The 19,076-nt window shown below is 32.1% G+C and overlaps 1 protein-coding gene and 1 pseudogene across 2 annotated transcripts in view; one reads left to right on the plus strand and one right to left on the minus strand.

The window, feature by feature from the left end:
- Positions 1–326: 326 nt before the first annotated feature.
- On the minus strand, positions 327–3,158 carry LOC110644936 (accelerated cell death 11-like; annotated as a pseudogene).
- A 1,276-nt stretch (positions 3,159–4,434) lies between these two features.
- Positions 4,435–19,076, plus strand: part of LOC110644944 (187-kDa microtubule-associated protein AIR9) — a 31,135-nt gene continuing 16,493 nt past the window's right edge. The window contains exons 1-19 of one of the 2 annotated variants that reach the window (XM_021797922.2): positions 4,435–4,866; positions 5,588–6,461; positions 8,058–8,129; positions 8,233–8,298; positions 8,467–8,538; positions 8,619–8,684; positions 8,794–8,856; positions 8,970–9,035; positions 10,474–10,573; positions 10,834–10,935; positions 11,704–11,936; positions 12,040–12,154; positions 12,547–12,667; positions 12,755–12,930; positions 13,903–14,038; positions 14,316–14,419; positions 14,525–14,572; positions 18,629–18,813; positions 18,923–19,040. In XM_021797922.2, the coding sequence (XP_021653614.2) occupies positions 5,631–6,461; positions 8,058–8,129; positions 8,233–8,298; positions 8,467–8,538; positions 8,619–8,684; positions 8,794–8,856; positions 8,970–9,035; positions 10,474–10,573; positions 10,834–10,935; positions 11,704–11,936; positions 12,040–12,154; positions 12,547–12,667; positions 12,755–12,930; positions 13,903–14,038; positions 14,316–14,419; positions 14,525–14,572; positions 18,629–18,813; positions 18,923–19,040 (2,674 nt within the window). In that variant the 5' untranslated portion in view covers positions 4,435–4,866; positions 5,588–5,630. The remainder of the gene's footprint in view (positions 4,867–5,587; positions 6,462–8,057; positions 8,130–8,232; positions 8,299–8,466; positions 8,539–8,618; positions 8,685–8,793; positions 8,857–8,969; positions 9,036–10,473; positions 10,574–10,833; positions 10,936–11,703; positions 11,937–12,039; positions 12,155–12,546; positions 12,668–12,754; positions 12,931–13,902; positions 14,039–14,315; positions 14,420–14,524; positions 14,573–18,628; positions 18,814–18,922; positions 19,041–19,076) is intronic. The other variant, XM_058132198.1, reaches the window with a different exon arrangement.

A 19,076-nucleotide genomic window follows, 5' to 3' on the forward strand; every position in this document is an offset into this window, starting at 1 on the left:
ACGCTAATTAAACTGGCGACCCACGTTTGGGATGCCAATTGGAGTAGCGTCTTGAAGCGCCCTCTGCCACGTCAACCAGCTTCAACCCTTTACAGTACTTTTTATCCCTTGCACCATTTTCTCGTAATTTCCCTTACCCAGTACCCCTGTACGATCAAAACCCCCTGCATTACAAACAAATCATTCAACCTAGCAAAGAGCATCCATTTTTCCCCAATATTTTGGCAAATGCATTATGCAGTTCCCAACTGCATATTGTAAATTCCACAAACAATCCATAATAATGATAGGAACCATCTCTGCATGTCACAGTTGCTTGGCAGGACTGGAGTCATTTTAAGAGCCAAATAAATAAATTATACTTTATGTCTCATATAAAAATATGAACATTCTGGTCTAGAACAAAAGAAAAATAAAAGGAAAAATACAATTACAATAAATACATTTTAGTGGCAAGTCATATTTTTCACCAATCTATACCCAATTCTCTTGTAGGAAGAGTTTGTCAATGTAGAGAATGACTGGCGCAGATGCAGCAATATAATACTCCATTTGAATCCTGGCTGAGGTCTCTGAAAGCCAAAATCAATGTTGGAACGTACAATTATACAACCAGAAATAATTTAAAGCCATAAGGTCAGTTTCTTCTCTTTTGGCCCCTAAGAAGTCCTCACTTGAAAGCAAATGCAAGTAGCATTTGGTTAGCAGCAAAAAAACATTTTTTTTAAGAAGCAAAAATAAAACAGAATCGTTGTTATTGGATTGAGAGGTAAAACTTTAATAAAAGCTCCAATCTGAAGTAATATTTTCCCAAGCACCCAAAAGCAAGTTTCACAATAAATGACCAATTGCACAGCAAAGCAACATGTTAAATGCAAACTTGTTACAATAATACATTAATTCTAAACCCTAATTCATCTGGAATCATGGTTATCGCATACATGCAAATTAATGGTCCAAATATCCTAAAGTTTTCAATTAACCAAGGGAATAACTAGGCACATAAGTCAGATTTCTAAGTGAACCAAGGCTTTAGCACTTCAATTACATTGTGCAGATCAAGAGCTGTTGAGAACAAATCTCAGAAACAAGTGCATTTATCAGAGCAAGCACTCACCATCTTCATTCAGCTTATTTAAAAGTTGTGCTTTTGTAGGAAGGGTATACATCCCTGCATCAACAGCTTTTCTGATAGCCCACCCATGGTGAGGAGCAAATACCTGTGCATAAGCCTTGGAAGCTGGGTCCCTCAAAGAATTCCCCCTGCCATGAGAATAACAGACATGTTAACTTTGTCTCTCCATCTGTAACCTTAAAACAACCAACTTCACCGTCAATATATTAACCTGCTTAAAGTTGCAACTAACATTTGCATTCACTACATCTTAGAAAGGGATGTTAACTATTTGGCTTAATTTAATAGATGATCATTATGCTTACACTAAATTTCAACAGTCACTTCAATTTGAGACTTAAAAGCATTCAACTTTGTATTTAAATAAGGTTACTATTGCCAAATTCCAAAAGAAATTCGGCTGGATTTCCAATGTGTCAACCAATATTCTTTACTTCAGTTGTACGATATGAATGTAAAAGTCTGATTAATTGCTCCCATTCACTTCAAATAAACGTTCAATAATTGATAATCCTAGCACAAGAAATGAAAAATTAGTAAAAGATGGAAAATTTGAGAGAACCACGAGGGGAAGCGTAGAAACCAAAAAGAAACAAGCTCTCTGCACCAAAATAAAAAGGACTTTGTGCTGACGTGAGTAATGGCCATTACCTGTTACTTAACAGCCAAGTACAGCTGTTACTGTTACGTAACGACCATTACCAATATCAACTCTTTTTTTTTTCTTTTGTTATTTAACGTGGGTAAAGGTAACACTCCCATCAAAACATGCATTTAACAGCTATTTAAAACCATGATGCAGAGCGATTAGAGCAGAATATGGATCTAGATACTAAATTTTACACAAAAAGAAAAATAGCTTCAGTAAATTTTTTAAACTGGAGAAAATCAACATTCATTGGATCCTCCAAGATCATCTGCAAATCCTTGCATAATTCAAAGTTGTGATTTATTGAGTTCTATCAGAACTCAGAATAGACTATTCTGTTGTGTTGTTTCTATCATTCTATGGTCCAGTAGGCCATTACATTGTGGATGCCAGTTAATCTAAGATCAGGATACTTGAAACAAATTTACAATGCAGTTTAGTATTAAGCACAGTGCACCATACAATCTAGAGGAGAAGGGACATGCAAGATATCAGTCGATTAGCTTTCACAAAACCACGTAGTTTCATTGCCACGACCGGTAAAGGAGAGACATCACGAATCATCAAACATCAACATTGAGGTTAATAACTGGTTAATTGCAATAATACTTGGATTGTTTAGGGTTTTCTACAAGCTCAAACCATCCACAGCATTAAGTTATTAATAAAGAAATGGAATCTGAGTCAACTGGAAACATCACAAGAATGCAAATAAGTAAAGAATAGCAAATAGACATACTCCGTAACAAGAATTTGCTCAAAGAGAACCTTGACCATGTCAAGCCCACGCTTCACCCTCAAAAGATTTCTCGAATGACTACCGGCTTTTCTCACATTGTTCTGTTCTATATCCCTCTCCAGCAAAGCTTCCAAGGGGACAACCGATTTCCATACGTCTGCAAGATCACGAACCTGTTATAGTGAAATTAAAATCATAATCAAATCAAACACCTTGAATTTAAAGCGACTACATTCAACAACCCAAAAATCTAAAATCCCAGAGAAAACCATGAAAAGAAGAAATGTCAATGCCTTTATGGGTCGAGTAAAGTTGAAAATTTTCTCGGGAACCAAACTAACCTTAGCAACATAATCCATCTCAGCGAACTTGAAGGCGATACCCAAACAGCCAAAAAGAGGAGAGACGAAAGAGCAAGCACAACTGAATGAAGCCACTTCGACAACAGCAGATTGAGAGTTTACAGTGGCTGCTAGCTAACGGCTCTGATATCTTCCTCAGTGGCTTTTCTGTTTCGAAATCCGCCATTTCTAAATCTGTGAAGAAAAGGAAAAAGAGTAGAAGTTCTGCGAAATTGAATTGAAATTGACATATCTATATTTTCATAGAATTTTATGAAATTGGTAATAGCCATAATCAATTTTTATTAAATTTTTTGAAATTTAAAATAAATTTTATAAATTTAATATGATAAATTTTTTAATTAAAATACTTATATATTCTTCATAAATATACACTGTTCTCTTTTTCTCTGATTTTTTCCTTTTTTTTTTACTACTTTCTATTGTTAATATTTAATTGATGGTATTATTAATATTATTAAATATACTTTATATATATTTATTAGTAAAATTATTTATTAATTTATATTCATGGCTAATTTATTATTATTAACTTAATTTTTTAAAAATGTAATGTAAAATTTTAATTTTTATAAATTTAGAAAAAAAATTAAATTTGAGATTAATATGTTCCTTTTATTAGAAAATTATTATCAAAAAATTTTTGTTTGAAAAATTAAATAAATAATATTTATTTTGAAAATAATTTTTCCAATAAAAAATAACATTTTGATTTTAATTTAAATTCAGAATTTAAAAATTAAATCAATATTAATAAATTAATAATAAATAAAAATAAAAAACAAAATTTATAAATAAATATTTTACCAAAAGAAAAATAATTTATCAATAAACGATTATCAATTAAATATTAAAAATAATAAAATAATAAGAAAAAATAATAAAATAAAACTTCACATCATTTTCCATCAATCGCATGCATTAATTTTTTAATTTTTTTTATTTTGTTTTCTTTCATTAAAATTCGCCCAGTACATCCCATGTGTTCTCTGCCAACATTTTATCATCATATCTGCATATTTTCCATGTAATTATAAGTTTTCATAATTATTGATAATATTAAACCATAACAAAAATTATAAATATTGCAGAACGAATAAATAGTAAAAAAATAGAAACTTAATAAATTATTTTAATATAATTTAAAAGTTAAATAAATAAATATTTTAATTCAATATTAAAATTTATTTAAAAATTTATAAAAATTAAAATAATTTAATCAATTGATTTCAACATTAAAATTTAAAAATCGATATAATTCTTAATTAGACTCAATTAATTATTATAAATTAAAAAATTATGTATTAAAGATAAAAAGATAATTTTTTAATTTAGAAGTTATTATAAATTAAAGGAATATTTTAAAAGAAAAATAAAATTAAATCATATTGTTTACATAAATTGAAATTAAAAAATAAAAATAAAATAATTCAAAATTTAGTGGTTTTTATTATTCTGATTTTTTAAAATTTTTTTATCCGACAAAATTTGAGGACTACAGTGCACCCTAGTTTAACCGACAAAATGCTCGCTCGTATAGTGTTCTTCCTCTACTTTTTTCTCCTCTTTTTCCTCGCTCTTACCTCACTCTCTCTATCACTTTACTCTGCTTTTCCCACGCTTTCATCATACACTCTCTCTCTCTTTCCCTTTGGGTTTCTGTTCCCGGATTTTTAAACCCTAAATACAGGCAATGCTGTTTTTGTTTTTGTCTTTCAATGGCTTCTGTTTCTGTTTCTGTCTTCGCTAGATCTACTTCATTGTCCCGTTGGTTAACCCTTTTCTCAATTTTTTAGTTTTCAGTCTTCTCTCTTTCTTATGCCATTTCACACTGTTTGCACTTAGATCGAGAGCGTGGGGGCTTGGATTCTTGCTAAACAACCTGCATTTTGTGTTAGATCCAAGTATGATCTTCTAAATGCACGTATAAATGTTGCGCCTTTGAGAGAGAGCTCTGTTAATTGTCTTCCTGTTTGAGATTGTGAGTATTTGTTTGTTTATTTATTTATTTTTTGTTGTTTACTTTGTGGAGCGGCTGTACCTGCCTTATACTTTGTTTTGGTGGTTGGAAGTAGTGAAGATGAAGATAATATAAAGTTTTTGATTTGAACATTTGGGTTTGGTGTTATTTTATTATTTTTGGTTTTGGTAGTAGAGATCGAAAATGACTCGTCAACTAAAATTAGTACTGGTGGTAGTAGCATTAGCTGCATTGCGTAAAAATTAGGTTTCTCTTGAAAGATTATATACGAGTTAAGATGTTAAGAATAAGTTATTTTGTCTTCTTTTTCTAGTTTTTGGCACTTCTTTACAACCCAAGCTTAATTTTTGTTTGCTTCATTGCTCAGAAAAATGAAACAAAAATTTTAGGAAAAGGGTTATCTCTTTTTTCTTGTTCAATTAACGTGCATTGTTTTTTCAACTAAGAAAAAAACTACCTCTCCTCCCTCACACACACAACCCCAACCACCCCACAAAACCACACCCACCACCCCCCTCCTCCTCTCTTCTTTTGGGTCAAAATTCAATTAGCTTCTGTAGGGTGGCGGTCCTAATTTTCTTGTCTTGCTACCATTGACATTTTTAAGATTTAATCCTCTTAATTCCTTGTACTTTTCAACTTTTCCTCATTTGAGAAATGATGCATTACGAAAATATCACTTGAAACTTTTGGTTTTCTTATTTTGTGGTGGCTGAATCAGGCTACTTGTGCTTGATTTATGAGCACAAGTTCTTTAACTTACAATGGAGGAAACGTTAGTGCCATCTGTTGAAGAGCCAGTGAATAAGGTTCAAACTTCAGTGAAACAGTCCTCTGTTAGTTCAGTGGAGACAATGAAAAAGGTAACAAAAACCACGAAACTTACAGTTGCTGCAACCTCAAGCCTTTTAGCTCCAACTGGTTCTATCAGAAAGAGAACTGAACCAAAAAGCAGTTCAGATTCAAGTTCAAAAGTGACCAAACCAAATTTAACTGCTTCATCTCGTAATTTAAATTCAGTTCCAGTGGCAAGAAGAAATAGTACTGGAGGAATGCCAGAGAAATCATCTACAATAAAACGGCAAAATATTGTTACTAATGTTGCAGGCAAAAGAACTACTGCTGCATCAGACCCAGTTAGGCAGTCTCTTCCAGAGCTTAGAAGGAGTTCCTTGCCTTCAGTTGCTGCAAAACCTGTAACTCGAACAAGTGTTTCAGAGGTTAGGAAGTCGCTTCCTGTGTCAACTATGGATAAGAGTTTAAGATCATCAACAGGCTCTGATGTAAGCAAGTCAGGGAGTGCCAAGAAACCTTCAGTTAAGCCATCATTGCCATTCTCTTCCTCCTCAAAAAGGCATTCTTCGACATCATTGGACAGTACTGGCAGTAGTGTGAGCAGGAAGACAGTTTCAAAGGTTTCTTCACCATCAGCTGGCTCACCTTCAGTTTCTAGTGGATTCAGAACTGGGTCGTTGTCGACATCTCTGGATAGAAGTTCTAATTTGTCTGGACGGAGGAGAATGGGCACTCCTGAAAGCCGAGATTCTCGTTTCATTGTTCTTCCACAGGTGGAGATTAAAGCTGGTGATGATGTGGTAAGTAGCAATACTATCGTCATTGAATCTTTAAATGCTGATTGTACAGTACAGAATCATTATTTTGGATTTAATGGTAGTCCAATAATGTTTGTGAGATATGCATTGTGGTAATCTTGTCCTTCCCAAAGGAAGCAGTAACTTGTCTGCCAGGTCTTTAATGTTTATCTTTTCAGCTGCTTGTTTTCCTTTACATGTGCCTTTATTTTTATTTATCCTTTTGCAATCGCCCTGTACTTTAAATAATTATTAAATATCATTTCTAGTGATCACTTGAAATTGTTCATTTCAGTCTATTGCAATTCTAAGTTTTGATGTCCTCGTAATAGTCTAGAATTGGTTTAAGATTACTCATATAAATCAAGTAATCAACTATATTAATCAAATTCCTAGTGCTCCTCTGTCTAAAATTTCTTGAATTCTCCCGCACTCCACACTGAAAATGAAGGGGAAGTGATGAATGCATATTGTCTACGCAAATTCATTCTGATTCTTGCCATTTAAAGGATATTCCTTTGAAAGTCTTTTCTTTTTTCTTTGTAGTTCTTTTATTATCTTCTTAGGATTATGGCCATGTTGAACTTGAAATCAAACCCAGAAGAAACAAAAATATTAACTGTTAAACATGTACTGATTATGCCCTCTGTGATAGAAAATGACAACAATTACAAATCCATATATTGCTAGCCTTCTATCACGAGTGACGCAGTGTGAAGCTCAAATAAACACTCACACATAAAGGGTGAAAACAGAGAGAAAAATCCTCTGCTGGAATTTATTAACTGGAAAAACTTAAATTCTAAGACTGAAATTACGTAGGTTTAAGGGCTATGTATAGAGATTTTAAACTCCTAATCCTAATATGAAAATAAAATTACTGTTTATGAAACTTAGATAACCTAAAATACAATAGGAAAATCTAAACTAAATAGGAAAACAAAAACAAGTCCTAATTAAAAAGGGAAACAATAAGACAACTAAATCTGCGGCCTTATTTTAACCGAATAGGAAGTAGGATGCCTCTAGGATTGCTTGGAGATAAAATCTGCACGGGGAATCCCTGCTGCCTGCTGCTGGACAGAAGAACACACGCCCACGCCCGGGGCATGTGTTTGGGAGCTGGTGCACTCCCTGGGCGTGTACTGCTTTGTGTTCAATGAGCTGCTCCTGCTGGAATGTCCTATTTTGGCCCAACAGCACCATGTCAATGAGCCAAATTTCTCCTTTTATGGCACTGGATTGGGTTCTTAGAGTGTCAAAAAAAGCTTAATGGAAAAAAGACAGAAAATTGACAGCAATTTTACTAGAAAACTTGATCATTACATATACAAAGAATTGCCACAGTTATGATATTCTAATATTACTGTCTGAATTCGATTCTGGAGATTCATATATAGAAGAAATGGTGTTATAGCTTCTGTTTTGCAGCATGATATTAGAGCCATTAAGTGCTATCTGAATGTTCCATGCTTTTCAAAGTTTCAAGTATATTTGAGCCAACCTTCACTGGGTTGCTCCATTTATTTTCCCTCCACTTCTTGCTTGTCTTTTTCAACCCTTATATTCTTCCTTACGGGAACATTCTTCTTGGATCAGAGATTGGATCTTAGGGGTCACAGAGTTCGTAGTCTTAATGCTAGTGGGTTGAACTTGTCGCCAAATTTAGAGGTAAACATATCTCATGTGGACGCATTAATGCTTACATATGCTGAACTATGTAATGGAGAAGATTTTCTGGTGATTACTTTTCACTGATACTTTTGTTCGACAGTTTGTCTATCTGAGGGACAATCTCTTATCTACATTGGAAGGAATTGAGATACTGAAGCGGGTGAAGGTTTGTTGTGTCATAATACATAATGATTTTGTTCCTTTTTTTCACTTTTGCCTATTTTTTCCATGAAGTTTCAAGTGTCCAAAGCCATGTGTCAGGCGTGTCCTTTATCTTCAAATCTTTGTTGATAAAAAGTTTCAGTAATTTATCATTCGTACTGGTTTCTGCCAGGTCCTTGATTTGAGTTTCAATGAGTTTAAGGGGCCTGGGTTTGAGCCTCTTGAGAATTGCAAGGCTCTGCAGGTTTGTTGTTGAAATTTGAAAACATGCTTTAGCTTGTAATATTATATGCAATAAGGTGCTGATATATTTGTCACTTGTAGCAACTTTATCTTGCTGGTAATCAAATCACATCACTTGTAACTCTTCCTCAGCTTCCTAATCTGGAGGTAAGCCTTTAATGGTTTCAGCTATGCTAATCAGTTATTTTTGTCCATGCTTTATAACTGACTTCTAAGTTTATGCTCAAAATGATTATGCTTTTATATTTGCCTATAGTTTCTCTCTGTTGCTCAAAATAAATTAAAGTCACTTTCAATGGCAAGTCAACCTCGACTACAGGTTTGTTTTTTTTTTTTTTTTTTCTTTTTAATAAATGCCTGCTTAGGTTTCTTCATTATGTCATGATTAAATCAATATTTTAAATATTTTACCCTGCCTCTCCTCTGTTACAGGTATTAGCTGCTAGCAAAAATAAAATAACAACTCTAAAGGGTTTCCCACATCTACCTGTCCTTGAGGTTAGTTTTATGTATTCTAATTCTGTTCTTCCGGATCTGGCCTATGCTACCCGGTTATTGAAGTAGTCTTTTATTTCACTATCAATGTTGAAGGCTTATGAATTTTTATATTTCAAAAATATGTTGCTATTTTTTTAGCATTGAAATTCTGAGAAAATATTTACTATCCGTGTTGATGGGTTTCACTGGGTTTATATAAATATGTAGAAAAGGTTATTCTCATTAATTTTCAAGTGAATTTACACAGGTATATATACAAAGCTCTCCTATTATAATTAGGAGTTATGTACAAGCTAGGAATCCTCTCCTATTTAGGATTCTGCAAGCTAGAATTGATGTTCTATAGCACTCCCCCTCAAGTTGGAGCATGGATGTTAATTATGCCCAACTTGTTACAAATATATTCAACTTGAGCTACATTCAGAGGTTTTGTGAACATATCTCCTAACTGTTCCCAGCCTTGATGTGCCTTGTCAAAATGATCTGCTGCTGAATCTTTTCACGAATGAAATGACGTTCAATCTCAAGTCATATGGAAATTTAGAATAAAGAAGCTAATCTGGAAGAGGTTTGGTACGGTGCTTCGAGACTATTGAACTAGAAAGAATTGCAAAGATTTCTTTGAGCTATTTAAAAGTTGTACAATTTTAAATTTTTTTTCTATTAATTAAAATTTGTTCTGCAAAACTAATTTTTCTTTGCAAACTTTTTATGAAATAAACTTTATAATACAAAAAATAAGAAAAATGATATTTTTATTAATTGAGGATATTTGTGAATTTTCATATTTTTTAAAACTATTTGAACTAATGAAATAGGGTTGTCAACATAGTATCTAGTTGTGGTACAAAATGTTTGTTCATATTGGCTTAGGGGTGGCAAAATCGGATTGATTATCTAGATCTTTTGACATTATAAATAATTTAGAAATAATGATGGGCATGGGTTTGTAGCTATATGAGTTTGACTTTAGGCTTTGTGGTATGTGGGCTGATATTGAATGGTCTGGATCATCTTGATTGATCATCCTAACCGTTTCACCAATAAAATAACTGAGGTATTTGATACTTGATAGGCATGTTAAAATTCTAATTCCATGCATTTAATGATAATTAAGCAAATGCAAGAATAAAAAATTAAACAAAATGCTTTTGGATAGAGATTAGTGATGCTTTTAAGAATCTTGTGCAGGGAAAGTGATGGAAACTGGTAAACTACATGCTTGTGCATTCAACTTATGATTTTCAGTCTGAATTGATAAGCATCGGCATGCAATTAATTTATTTCTGTTTTTTGTGTAAATTTACCTTCTAGTGGAAAACAGTGGGTGATAAGATGCAAGGCATCAATGACAGAGGATTAGGAACGCATTATTGACTTTCTTAATACCTACAAGGCAACACTAGCTAATGCCATTAATTTTTGTGCGGTGATGCAGCATTTACGCGTTGAGGAGAATCCTATACTTAAGATGCCCCATTTAGAAGCAGCATCCATTTTGCTTGTTGGTTCTACACTGAAAAAGTTTAATGATAGAGGTATTCTGTAGTTTTTTGCTTTAGAATTAAAATTTCACTGTGTTTTTGGTCCTTTGTCACAAAAATTGAATGGTGTTTTAGTTTTTCATAAATGAAACGCAAGTTTTTGTTTTTGGCTTAATAAACCCCCCACCCCACCCCACCCCACCCCACCCCCGGGGATCTCTACTCTGTAAAATAAGTTATTCAGTTTATCATGTTACTTTCTTTAAAAGTCATAGTTTTTCTTTGTTGTATTTTAATGGTGGAAAATCTGATAGATCTTTCTCGGGAAGAGGTGGCAATTGCAAAGCGTTATCCACCTTGCACAGCCTTGTGCATTAGAGATGGTTGGGAGTTTTGTCGTCCTGAGAATGCAGCAGGTAAGAACTCAGCAAAATGTGCTTCCAGCTGTGCCTGGTTTGAAAATACATCAATTAATAGCGTCTGCAATCCATGTTGACTTTGTGACTGCCCTGGGACATATCCACTGTATATTATAGGCTTACATGAACTTATTGTATAGCATGTAATTTGTCTTGGGAATCAAGTTCCCACAGTACTTATTTGGTATATTGAACTCTTAATATATCTGAATGCTTAAGAGATGGTACCAATTGTAAATGCCATAGCCGTGAAGTCACCTATTGTAGTTAGATCTTAGACATGTAGGTAAATTTTTTCGTGAGTATGAACATGTTACTGTGTATAGTCACATATGCATGGACAAAGTTGCTAATGAAACTTACACTAGTACCACTTATTCCAGTGCACTAGTATCAGCTCTATTGCCAGTAATCTACCAACAGACCATGTGCCAAATTGCTATACCACGTTCCTAATTACTATACCACCTCAATCTGGTTTCTGTTTTGACTTTTGATGCTTGGATTGCCTTTTGAAGACTATTAACAAATGTTCGTTCAGTGTCAGCACATAGTCCATGTATGAGTTGTTTAGATAGTAATAGCTTCTTTTGCATTTTCAACAACAATATTTATCATGCCACTGATTTGTTGAATAAAGATGAAAACAACATTTGTAATGCTTGAGATTGCTGACTGGAACTCTTCTGAATCTGATGAAAATGTATTTGACTTTGACACATTCTATATTAAAGTTCTGAACTTAAATCATGGTCTCTTGAACAGACTCAACTTTACGCTTTCTTTTTGAGCAATGGGAAGATCATTTCCCCCCAGGCTATCTGCTCAAGGATGCCTCTGTCGATCAACCTTTTGAAGAAGATGCTTGTCGCTGCCACTTTTTTTTTGTCCAAGACAGCACTGTGAGCATTGATCCACAACTTGTGTTAAGATTTCAATGGTTTGTGGGAGAGAGAACACTTTCAAATTTTGTTGCTATTCCTGATGCCACTGGAGAGGTAACTGATTCATGCAGAGATATTGATGATATTAAATTTTCAAATAGATATTAATGCTGCCTTTTCATCTTATCTGCTACTGATAGTATCCCACAATGGTCAGGTCTACTGGCCAAAGCATGAAGACATTGGTAAATTTCTGAAGGTGGAATGCACTCCTATGCTAGGAGAGACGCAGTATCCCACAGTTTTTGCCATATCTTCACCAGTTTCCCGGGGTATGTTTACTTTCTTTTTCACAGGGATTGAATGGATTCTATTAGATTCTTTCCAAAATCCAAAGTTAATCTAGCATTAAAATCTTTAATATTTTCTTATTTACGTTTAGTTGGTTAATAATATGGTATGGAACTTTTAGTTATCTATCCACATTGATGTAGCATAATATATCTGTTACTATTGTACCATAAAAGAAATTACTTAAAAAGATATGGACAAAAAGACAAATCCAGAAACTTGTGGGACTATAGGTTCAACTCTTATTAATAAAAGAAAGTGTAGGCTCTAAAATACATGTCAGAATTTCCTTTAAGTTGATGGCTGTCCACATTCTTTAATTGTCCAACTTGGATTGTATTGTCTTCCAACCCTGCTTTTTCATCTTGCAAAGGAAGTGGAATTCCAAAGGTTGTGAACCTTGAAGTGCGTGGGGATTTAGTGGAAGGAAATGTCATCGGAGGCTATGCTGAGGTTGCATGGTGTGGTGGAACTCCTGGAAAAGGTGTTGCCAGGTGAGATGGCATCTTAAACTCTGCATGTATTATATTTCAAATGTAAAAAAGAAAGGAATGTTTAACTTTATTTTTCATATTTGCCAGTTGGTTGAGGAGAAGATGGAATAGTAGCCCTGTTGTTATTGCTGGTGCAGAAGATGAGGAGTATCGACTGACTTTAGATGACATTGATTCAAGTTTGGTCTTCATGTACACACCAGTCACAGAGGAAGGTGTCAAAGGGGAACCTCAGTATAAGTATACTGATTTTGTTAAGGCAGGTGTGTAGGGGATGAAATTCTTCTTAAATCTTTTACTTAGTAATTCATTTTTTCCCTTGTATTTCTTTCTCAACTTATCTTTCTTGCTCTATATACTCTTATTAATAAAAGAAAACAAAAACTTAGCATTCTTTATTCTAGATAATGTTCTTGCAAATATTTTTGTCATTTAAAGAGGTAAAATCCCAAAGAAATATCTCTCATCCTTCCTCTGTAAAAAAGTTTCTTTCAGAGATTTGCTTGGTAAAAGTATTAATGTTGTATAGAGACACACACATACTCTCTGTCACTTGATAAAAAAGAATACGTTGAATTAAGAAAGGGGAAACTGAGTAAAATGAGGAGGGAAAGGCTTCCTCCTAAGCAGGGAAATATGAGAAGAAAAACTATTAATACAAATATGATATCCAGTCTTACTGTATGTCAGCCAGAGAAACCCCTAGTAATATACCAGAAATAGAGATGTCTTGATTTGATTAAGTTTGGCTAGGAGCACACTTAAGGACGCTGTGAAATGTTAAATTGATAATATGCTTTTCAACAGCACCTAAATTGATGAAGTAAATTCATAGGACAGGAGTAAAGTGAGAGAAATTCAAAGAAATAACAATCCATTGCAAACTAAGGAAAGGTTAGGGAAGATGCCTTATTTGATCAAAGACTGCTCTAAAAAATATTTAACATTCTTCTTCTTCTTCTTGTAGCTTGGATGTAAATTTCCCTTTCATATTATATAAATTGGTTTCACTAGATTCTGTCCTTCTTAAGCTTTGCTTGTGTTCACAGTGGATGTGAAATCTTATGGGTTTAAACAATCTCATTGGACTTAGTTTGGATTTAATAGAAAATTCATGATGCTTATACTCATCTTTTAACATTTGCCAACTATGCTAGTCATTTGACTCATTTCAATTTTATAACTTTCAATTATTTTTTCCATTTCTTTTAAACCCTGTTGTTTCATGGGTGCAGCTCCTCCATCGGTTAGTAATGTCCAAATTGTTGGAGATGTTGTTGAAGGATGTATCATAAAAGGAGTTGGGGAGTACTTTGGGGGAAGAGAAGGTCCCAGCAAGTTTGAATGGTTACGTGAGAATAAGGAAAATGGGTTAGTGTGCTCATGTATTGCATGCTGTAATAGGCTCTTGGATAAAAGAAATAGACCAACTTATTTTCTAGATGCGGTTTCTTTTTCCCCCTTGATTTCTTTAATCTTTAGAAGTTATATCTCCCTCTAATTTGATATAAATTATTTTATAATTGAGGCCTTTTGTTTCTTTGCTATCTTTTAGTCTGCTATGATTAAAGACTTTATGCTCATTTCTATGTAAATTTTAATTTCCACACAACTATTGCCTTGTTTTGATCTTCTTGGCTTCTTTTAGCAGAGATTTTCTATTGGTATCAACGGGTACATCTGAGTATACTTTGACTAAGGAAGATGTAGGCCGGCACATAGCTTTTGTTTATATACCCATTAATTTTGAAGGTTAATCAAATTCTTATTTTCTTTTTGACAAGCAACTTTCTTATTATCTTGCTTTCTCTTAATTCATCTTCTAAATTGTAACATATTAATTGGCTTATGTTGCAGGGCAGGAAGGGGAATCTGTATCAGTAATGTCTTCTGTGGTGAAGCAAGGTAAATGTAAATGACACTTACGCTTTGTTTGGTTCGCAAAATAGAATAGAGTAGGAATGGAATAGCTATTTCATGGCCATGCAATGGTTATTTTTCACTAGCATTGGGAATTGAAATCTTCAAATTTGTGAAATATCTATTCTATGTAGTAACTGTTACATATTTGAAGTTCTGAAAAAATTTGAGTTTGGAATAGCTATTCTATGTAATAACTATTCCATACCAAAGTTTAGAATAGCTCTTCCATTCACAGGCTATTGCATGAACCAAACAATTTTTGGGGGTTGTGTTTGTTGTATTATGATTTTGAAGAAACAACAATTCAATTCTTCCCTTCATTTGCAATAATTATCAGAGAAACATTTGATAAAACGACACCAAGAGATCACAAATTTTTAATATTGTCTTTTAATTTCTTGTACTTTAGAAGAATTGAAATGATTATTATGCAAGCTCATCAAGGATTATTGCGTAATGCATTATGATACCCCAGGGGCTTAACAGTTTATTCGGATGATTTATTTATATGTTTATTCAAAGAGTGATTGAGATAAAAATTAATTTCAACAATATATAGGCTAGTAAGAAATCTTTAGGAGTGTAAATTCCATAACTGATTCTTTTTGAAAATTATTGTTCATGATTACTTATAATTTTTCCAATTAATTGTTCTTGATTAGTTGTGCATAACAAAATTTAGTTGAGATTGGTCAAGATCGCTGTAAGAATGATTGGTTTAGATTCGTATTTTTTTCTGAGAGGGAGAAAAGGGGTTGAGAATTTGTTGAGTTGTGTTGAGGAGTGCTATTCTTCAAAGGAAAAGTCTTATTAGTTTTCATGTTTTATGAAATCTTATTTTCCCAGTAAATGGATGAGTGGGTGTTGATAGATCTAATCAACTCAAGTTGACTAAATTTTAATCCCTAACTACTTGAGGTCAACTACACAAATTCTTTTTCTCCATCCACCCAGTTAAGGGTTATCTTTTTGGAAAGATTTAGGAGTCATTACTTTGCATCACGTTGCGTCATTCTATATCTGTTCGAATGTCCTTGCCTAGGGGCGTAAACGAGTCGTACTGAGCTTTGAAGAGCTCAATCTTGGTTTGTTAGATTTTTATTTAGCTTGGGCTCGAATTTGAAGCTTGGGCTCGAATTTGAAGCTTGGGCTAGCTTATTTAGATTTTGTCAGGTTCGAGCTTGGCACGCAATTAACTCGTTTATCAAGTTTGCGAGCTTAGCTTGTTTCAAACTTGTTAGCTTAGCTCACTTATTAAGCTCCACTCAGCTCATGTTTAGCTTGTTTATTAAGCTCTTAAGCTTCAGCTCGACAAGGTTAATTAGACAAATTACAAAAAAAAGAAAAAATTTAAAATTCATGTAATAGTAAAATTAATAAATAATAATAATTAAATTAATAATTATAATGACACCATTAATTAAATTATAATAGCAATAAAGTGTATATTTTTATATAATTATATATTTTAATTATACTTTTAATTGATAGTTACATTATTTATAATTTAGTTATTTTTTATATTATATTAATCAATTTATATAATTCATATAATTCTTTTTATTTATTTTGTTAAAGGTTATATGCAATTTATTTTTTACTAATCACTTATAATATTTAATTTTTATATTTGTACAAACCTAATATTTTATACAATTTATTCATATTTCAACAAAAAAGTACAATTTATCCAAATGTAAATTAATTAATCATAATAAATTACACTTTCTTGCTTGTGTAATAAGGTTTAAATTTTTTTAATCTTAGTTATTTAATTTTATTAATAAAAACTTACTAAATTATACTAATTAGAACCTTCAATTTTTTTATAAACTATAGTGAAAAAAAATCTAATTTTATTGTTTGAAATACGTATAAACATAATACAATAGAAGTATATATATATGTATATGTGTGTGTATTATATGTTTAATTAAAAAAAATACTTGTAATATTTTACTTTTTATATTTTATACATGCCTAATATCTATATACAATTTATTCTTGCATAACTTAATTATTTGTTATAAACTCAATTGCATATGACTATAGTTATTAATTATATAATATAATATATTTTATAGCTAGTCATCTAGTCATTAATTGTTTAATTTTTAATTAAAAGGTACATATGTAATTAAAAATTGTATAATTGAGAATCCGAATGTATATTAAACAATACACTAATATACTTATAATATGTCATTTTATCATTAAATCATTTTTTTTTATTCAAGCAATATTCATGTTATGATTTAATTATATTGTTATAATCAAAATATAACTTCAAAGTCAAAAAACATACCTATCATCTAACATTCTAACTTATATTTTCTATAAAAAATAAAATTTTAAATTTAAATTACAAAAATGAATCTACTAGTCAAAATTTGGATTTGGATAGATTAGTAATAAGCTTGAACTTTAATGTTTTAAAGGTTCAAGGTTCAAACATGTTGGGCAGTTTAGTGGTAAATTTAAATTTTAACATTTTAAAGGTGTAAGGTTTAAAATGTTGGGTAGCTTAGTGGTAAGGTTGAACCTCAGGGTTCAAGATTTAGAGAGAGGGAGAGAGAGTTAATTTTAAAGGTTTAAGGTTTAGAAAGGGGAGAGAGAGAGAGAGAGAGAGAGAGTTTTAAAAGTTCAAGGTTTAGATAGATAGGGGGAGAGAGAGATAGTTTTAAAGGTTCAATGTTCACACACAGAGAGAGTTTAAAGATTCAGAGAGAGAAAGAAAGAGAAAATTTTAAAGGTTCAAGCTTCAAATCCACCACCATCAAAACTATATATTTTTGATTTATTTAGTAACTTAATAAAATATGGATAAAATGCTTCTAATTAATTTTCAATTAAAATTTATTATTTTATACGCCTAATATATTAGTTAATTTGTTCATATGTAATTATAAGTTTATTAGTTTTAATTAGGTGAAATAACTTTTTTAGTTATATTTAATACTACAAGTATATAATAAATATAAATTTATATCATGTGAAATTTTATGATTAAATATTTTTATATAAATATGATAAATATTTTTATTCAAATTTTATATAAATAAGATGATTTAAATGTGTTCTTATAATTTAAATATATATTGAAAATTGAAAACAATATTTATCTGTTAATATTCTTAACTCTATTTATCATATAAAACATAACTTTAGTTTCACGGAAAAATTTAAATTTAAATTATAAATAACTATATTTTATAAAGCTTAATTATATCATAATTTTAAATAATAGTTATTAATATATTAGTTTATGGAATAACTATAAAAAAATTAATATATTACAACATTATTAAATGCAATAATTAATATAAATGAACTTGTAAATGAGTTAGCTCATGAGCCTATTCAACGAGCCAGCTTGTGAGCCTATTCAATGAGCCGAATCTCAATAAGATTGAGCTTGGCTCATTTATTAAATATAAGTCTAAAAAATGAACTCGAGCTCAGCTCATTTAGAAAATGAGCCGAGCTGAGCTTTTATCGAGTCGAGCCTTGAGCAACTCACGACAGCTTGGCCCTATCCTGGGCTTTCCTTTTCACCTGCAATAGCAACATGCTCAATCTTCTGTACAGTTGTATTTTACATTCCATAATGTGTATTTCCGAATCATCTCAATCTTTCTTCTAAACTTTATCTCATTGGGTGCCACTTTCACCGTGATACAAATGCTTTCATTCCTTGTTCAGTTCATCTTTTTATTTCCACACATCTGTCTTGGAATTCTTATTTTTGTCAAACTGCAATGTTATTCTTGTGTACAATTTTTGTTCTTTCTTTCTTTGCCCAGCATTTTTGATAAATATTTTTAGCCAATGCTTTCTTTCATGCAATTCTTGATGCTGAAATTACCAAATGAATTATCTTTGAATTGCATTTACTATCGTCTATTATGGTGATGTTATTAGGCTGTTTTATTGTTTGAGTAACTTTGCTATATCATTGTGGTTTCATTATGTTGCATAATAGTTATTAAATTCTAGTTCCATCTGAAATGATGGTTTTGTTTTCTGCTCAAATTCCAGCACCTCCAAAAGTAACAAATGTTAAGATAATTGGTGATATAAGGGAAAACAACAAGGTTACTGTAACTGGTACTGTTACGGGGGGAACTGAAGGTTCTAGCAGAGTTCAGTGGTTTCAAACAAGTTCTTCAGCATTGGACAGTGAGAATGGTCTTGAAGCAGTGAGTGCTTCCAAAATTGCGAAGGTAGGCTATGTTTTTATGTTTAATATTCACATGCAATTCGTGAATCAGTGTTTGACTTTTCTTTGCATACTCAATGCTAATTCTTAGTTAAGCTTTCACCTTTCTTTAGGCATTTCGCATCCCTTTAGGAGCAGTTGGCTATTACATTGTTGCGAAATATACACCTATGACTCCAGATGGCGAATCTGGTGAACCGGTATATGCTGTATCTGAAAGAGCAGTTGAAAGTAAGTAAACCTTTTCTTTTGCCTTGTTATATAGCT

This window comes from Hevea brasiliensis, chromosome 13 (genome assembly GCF_030052815.1).
Source record: "Hevea brasiliensis isolate MT/VB/25A 57/8 chromosome 13, ASM3005281v1, whole genome shotgun sequence".
Lineage (NCBI taxonomy): Eukaryota > Viridiplantae > Streptophyta > Magnoliopsida > Malpighiales > Euphorbiaceae > Hevea > Hevea brasiliensis.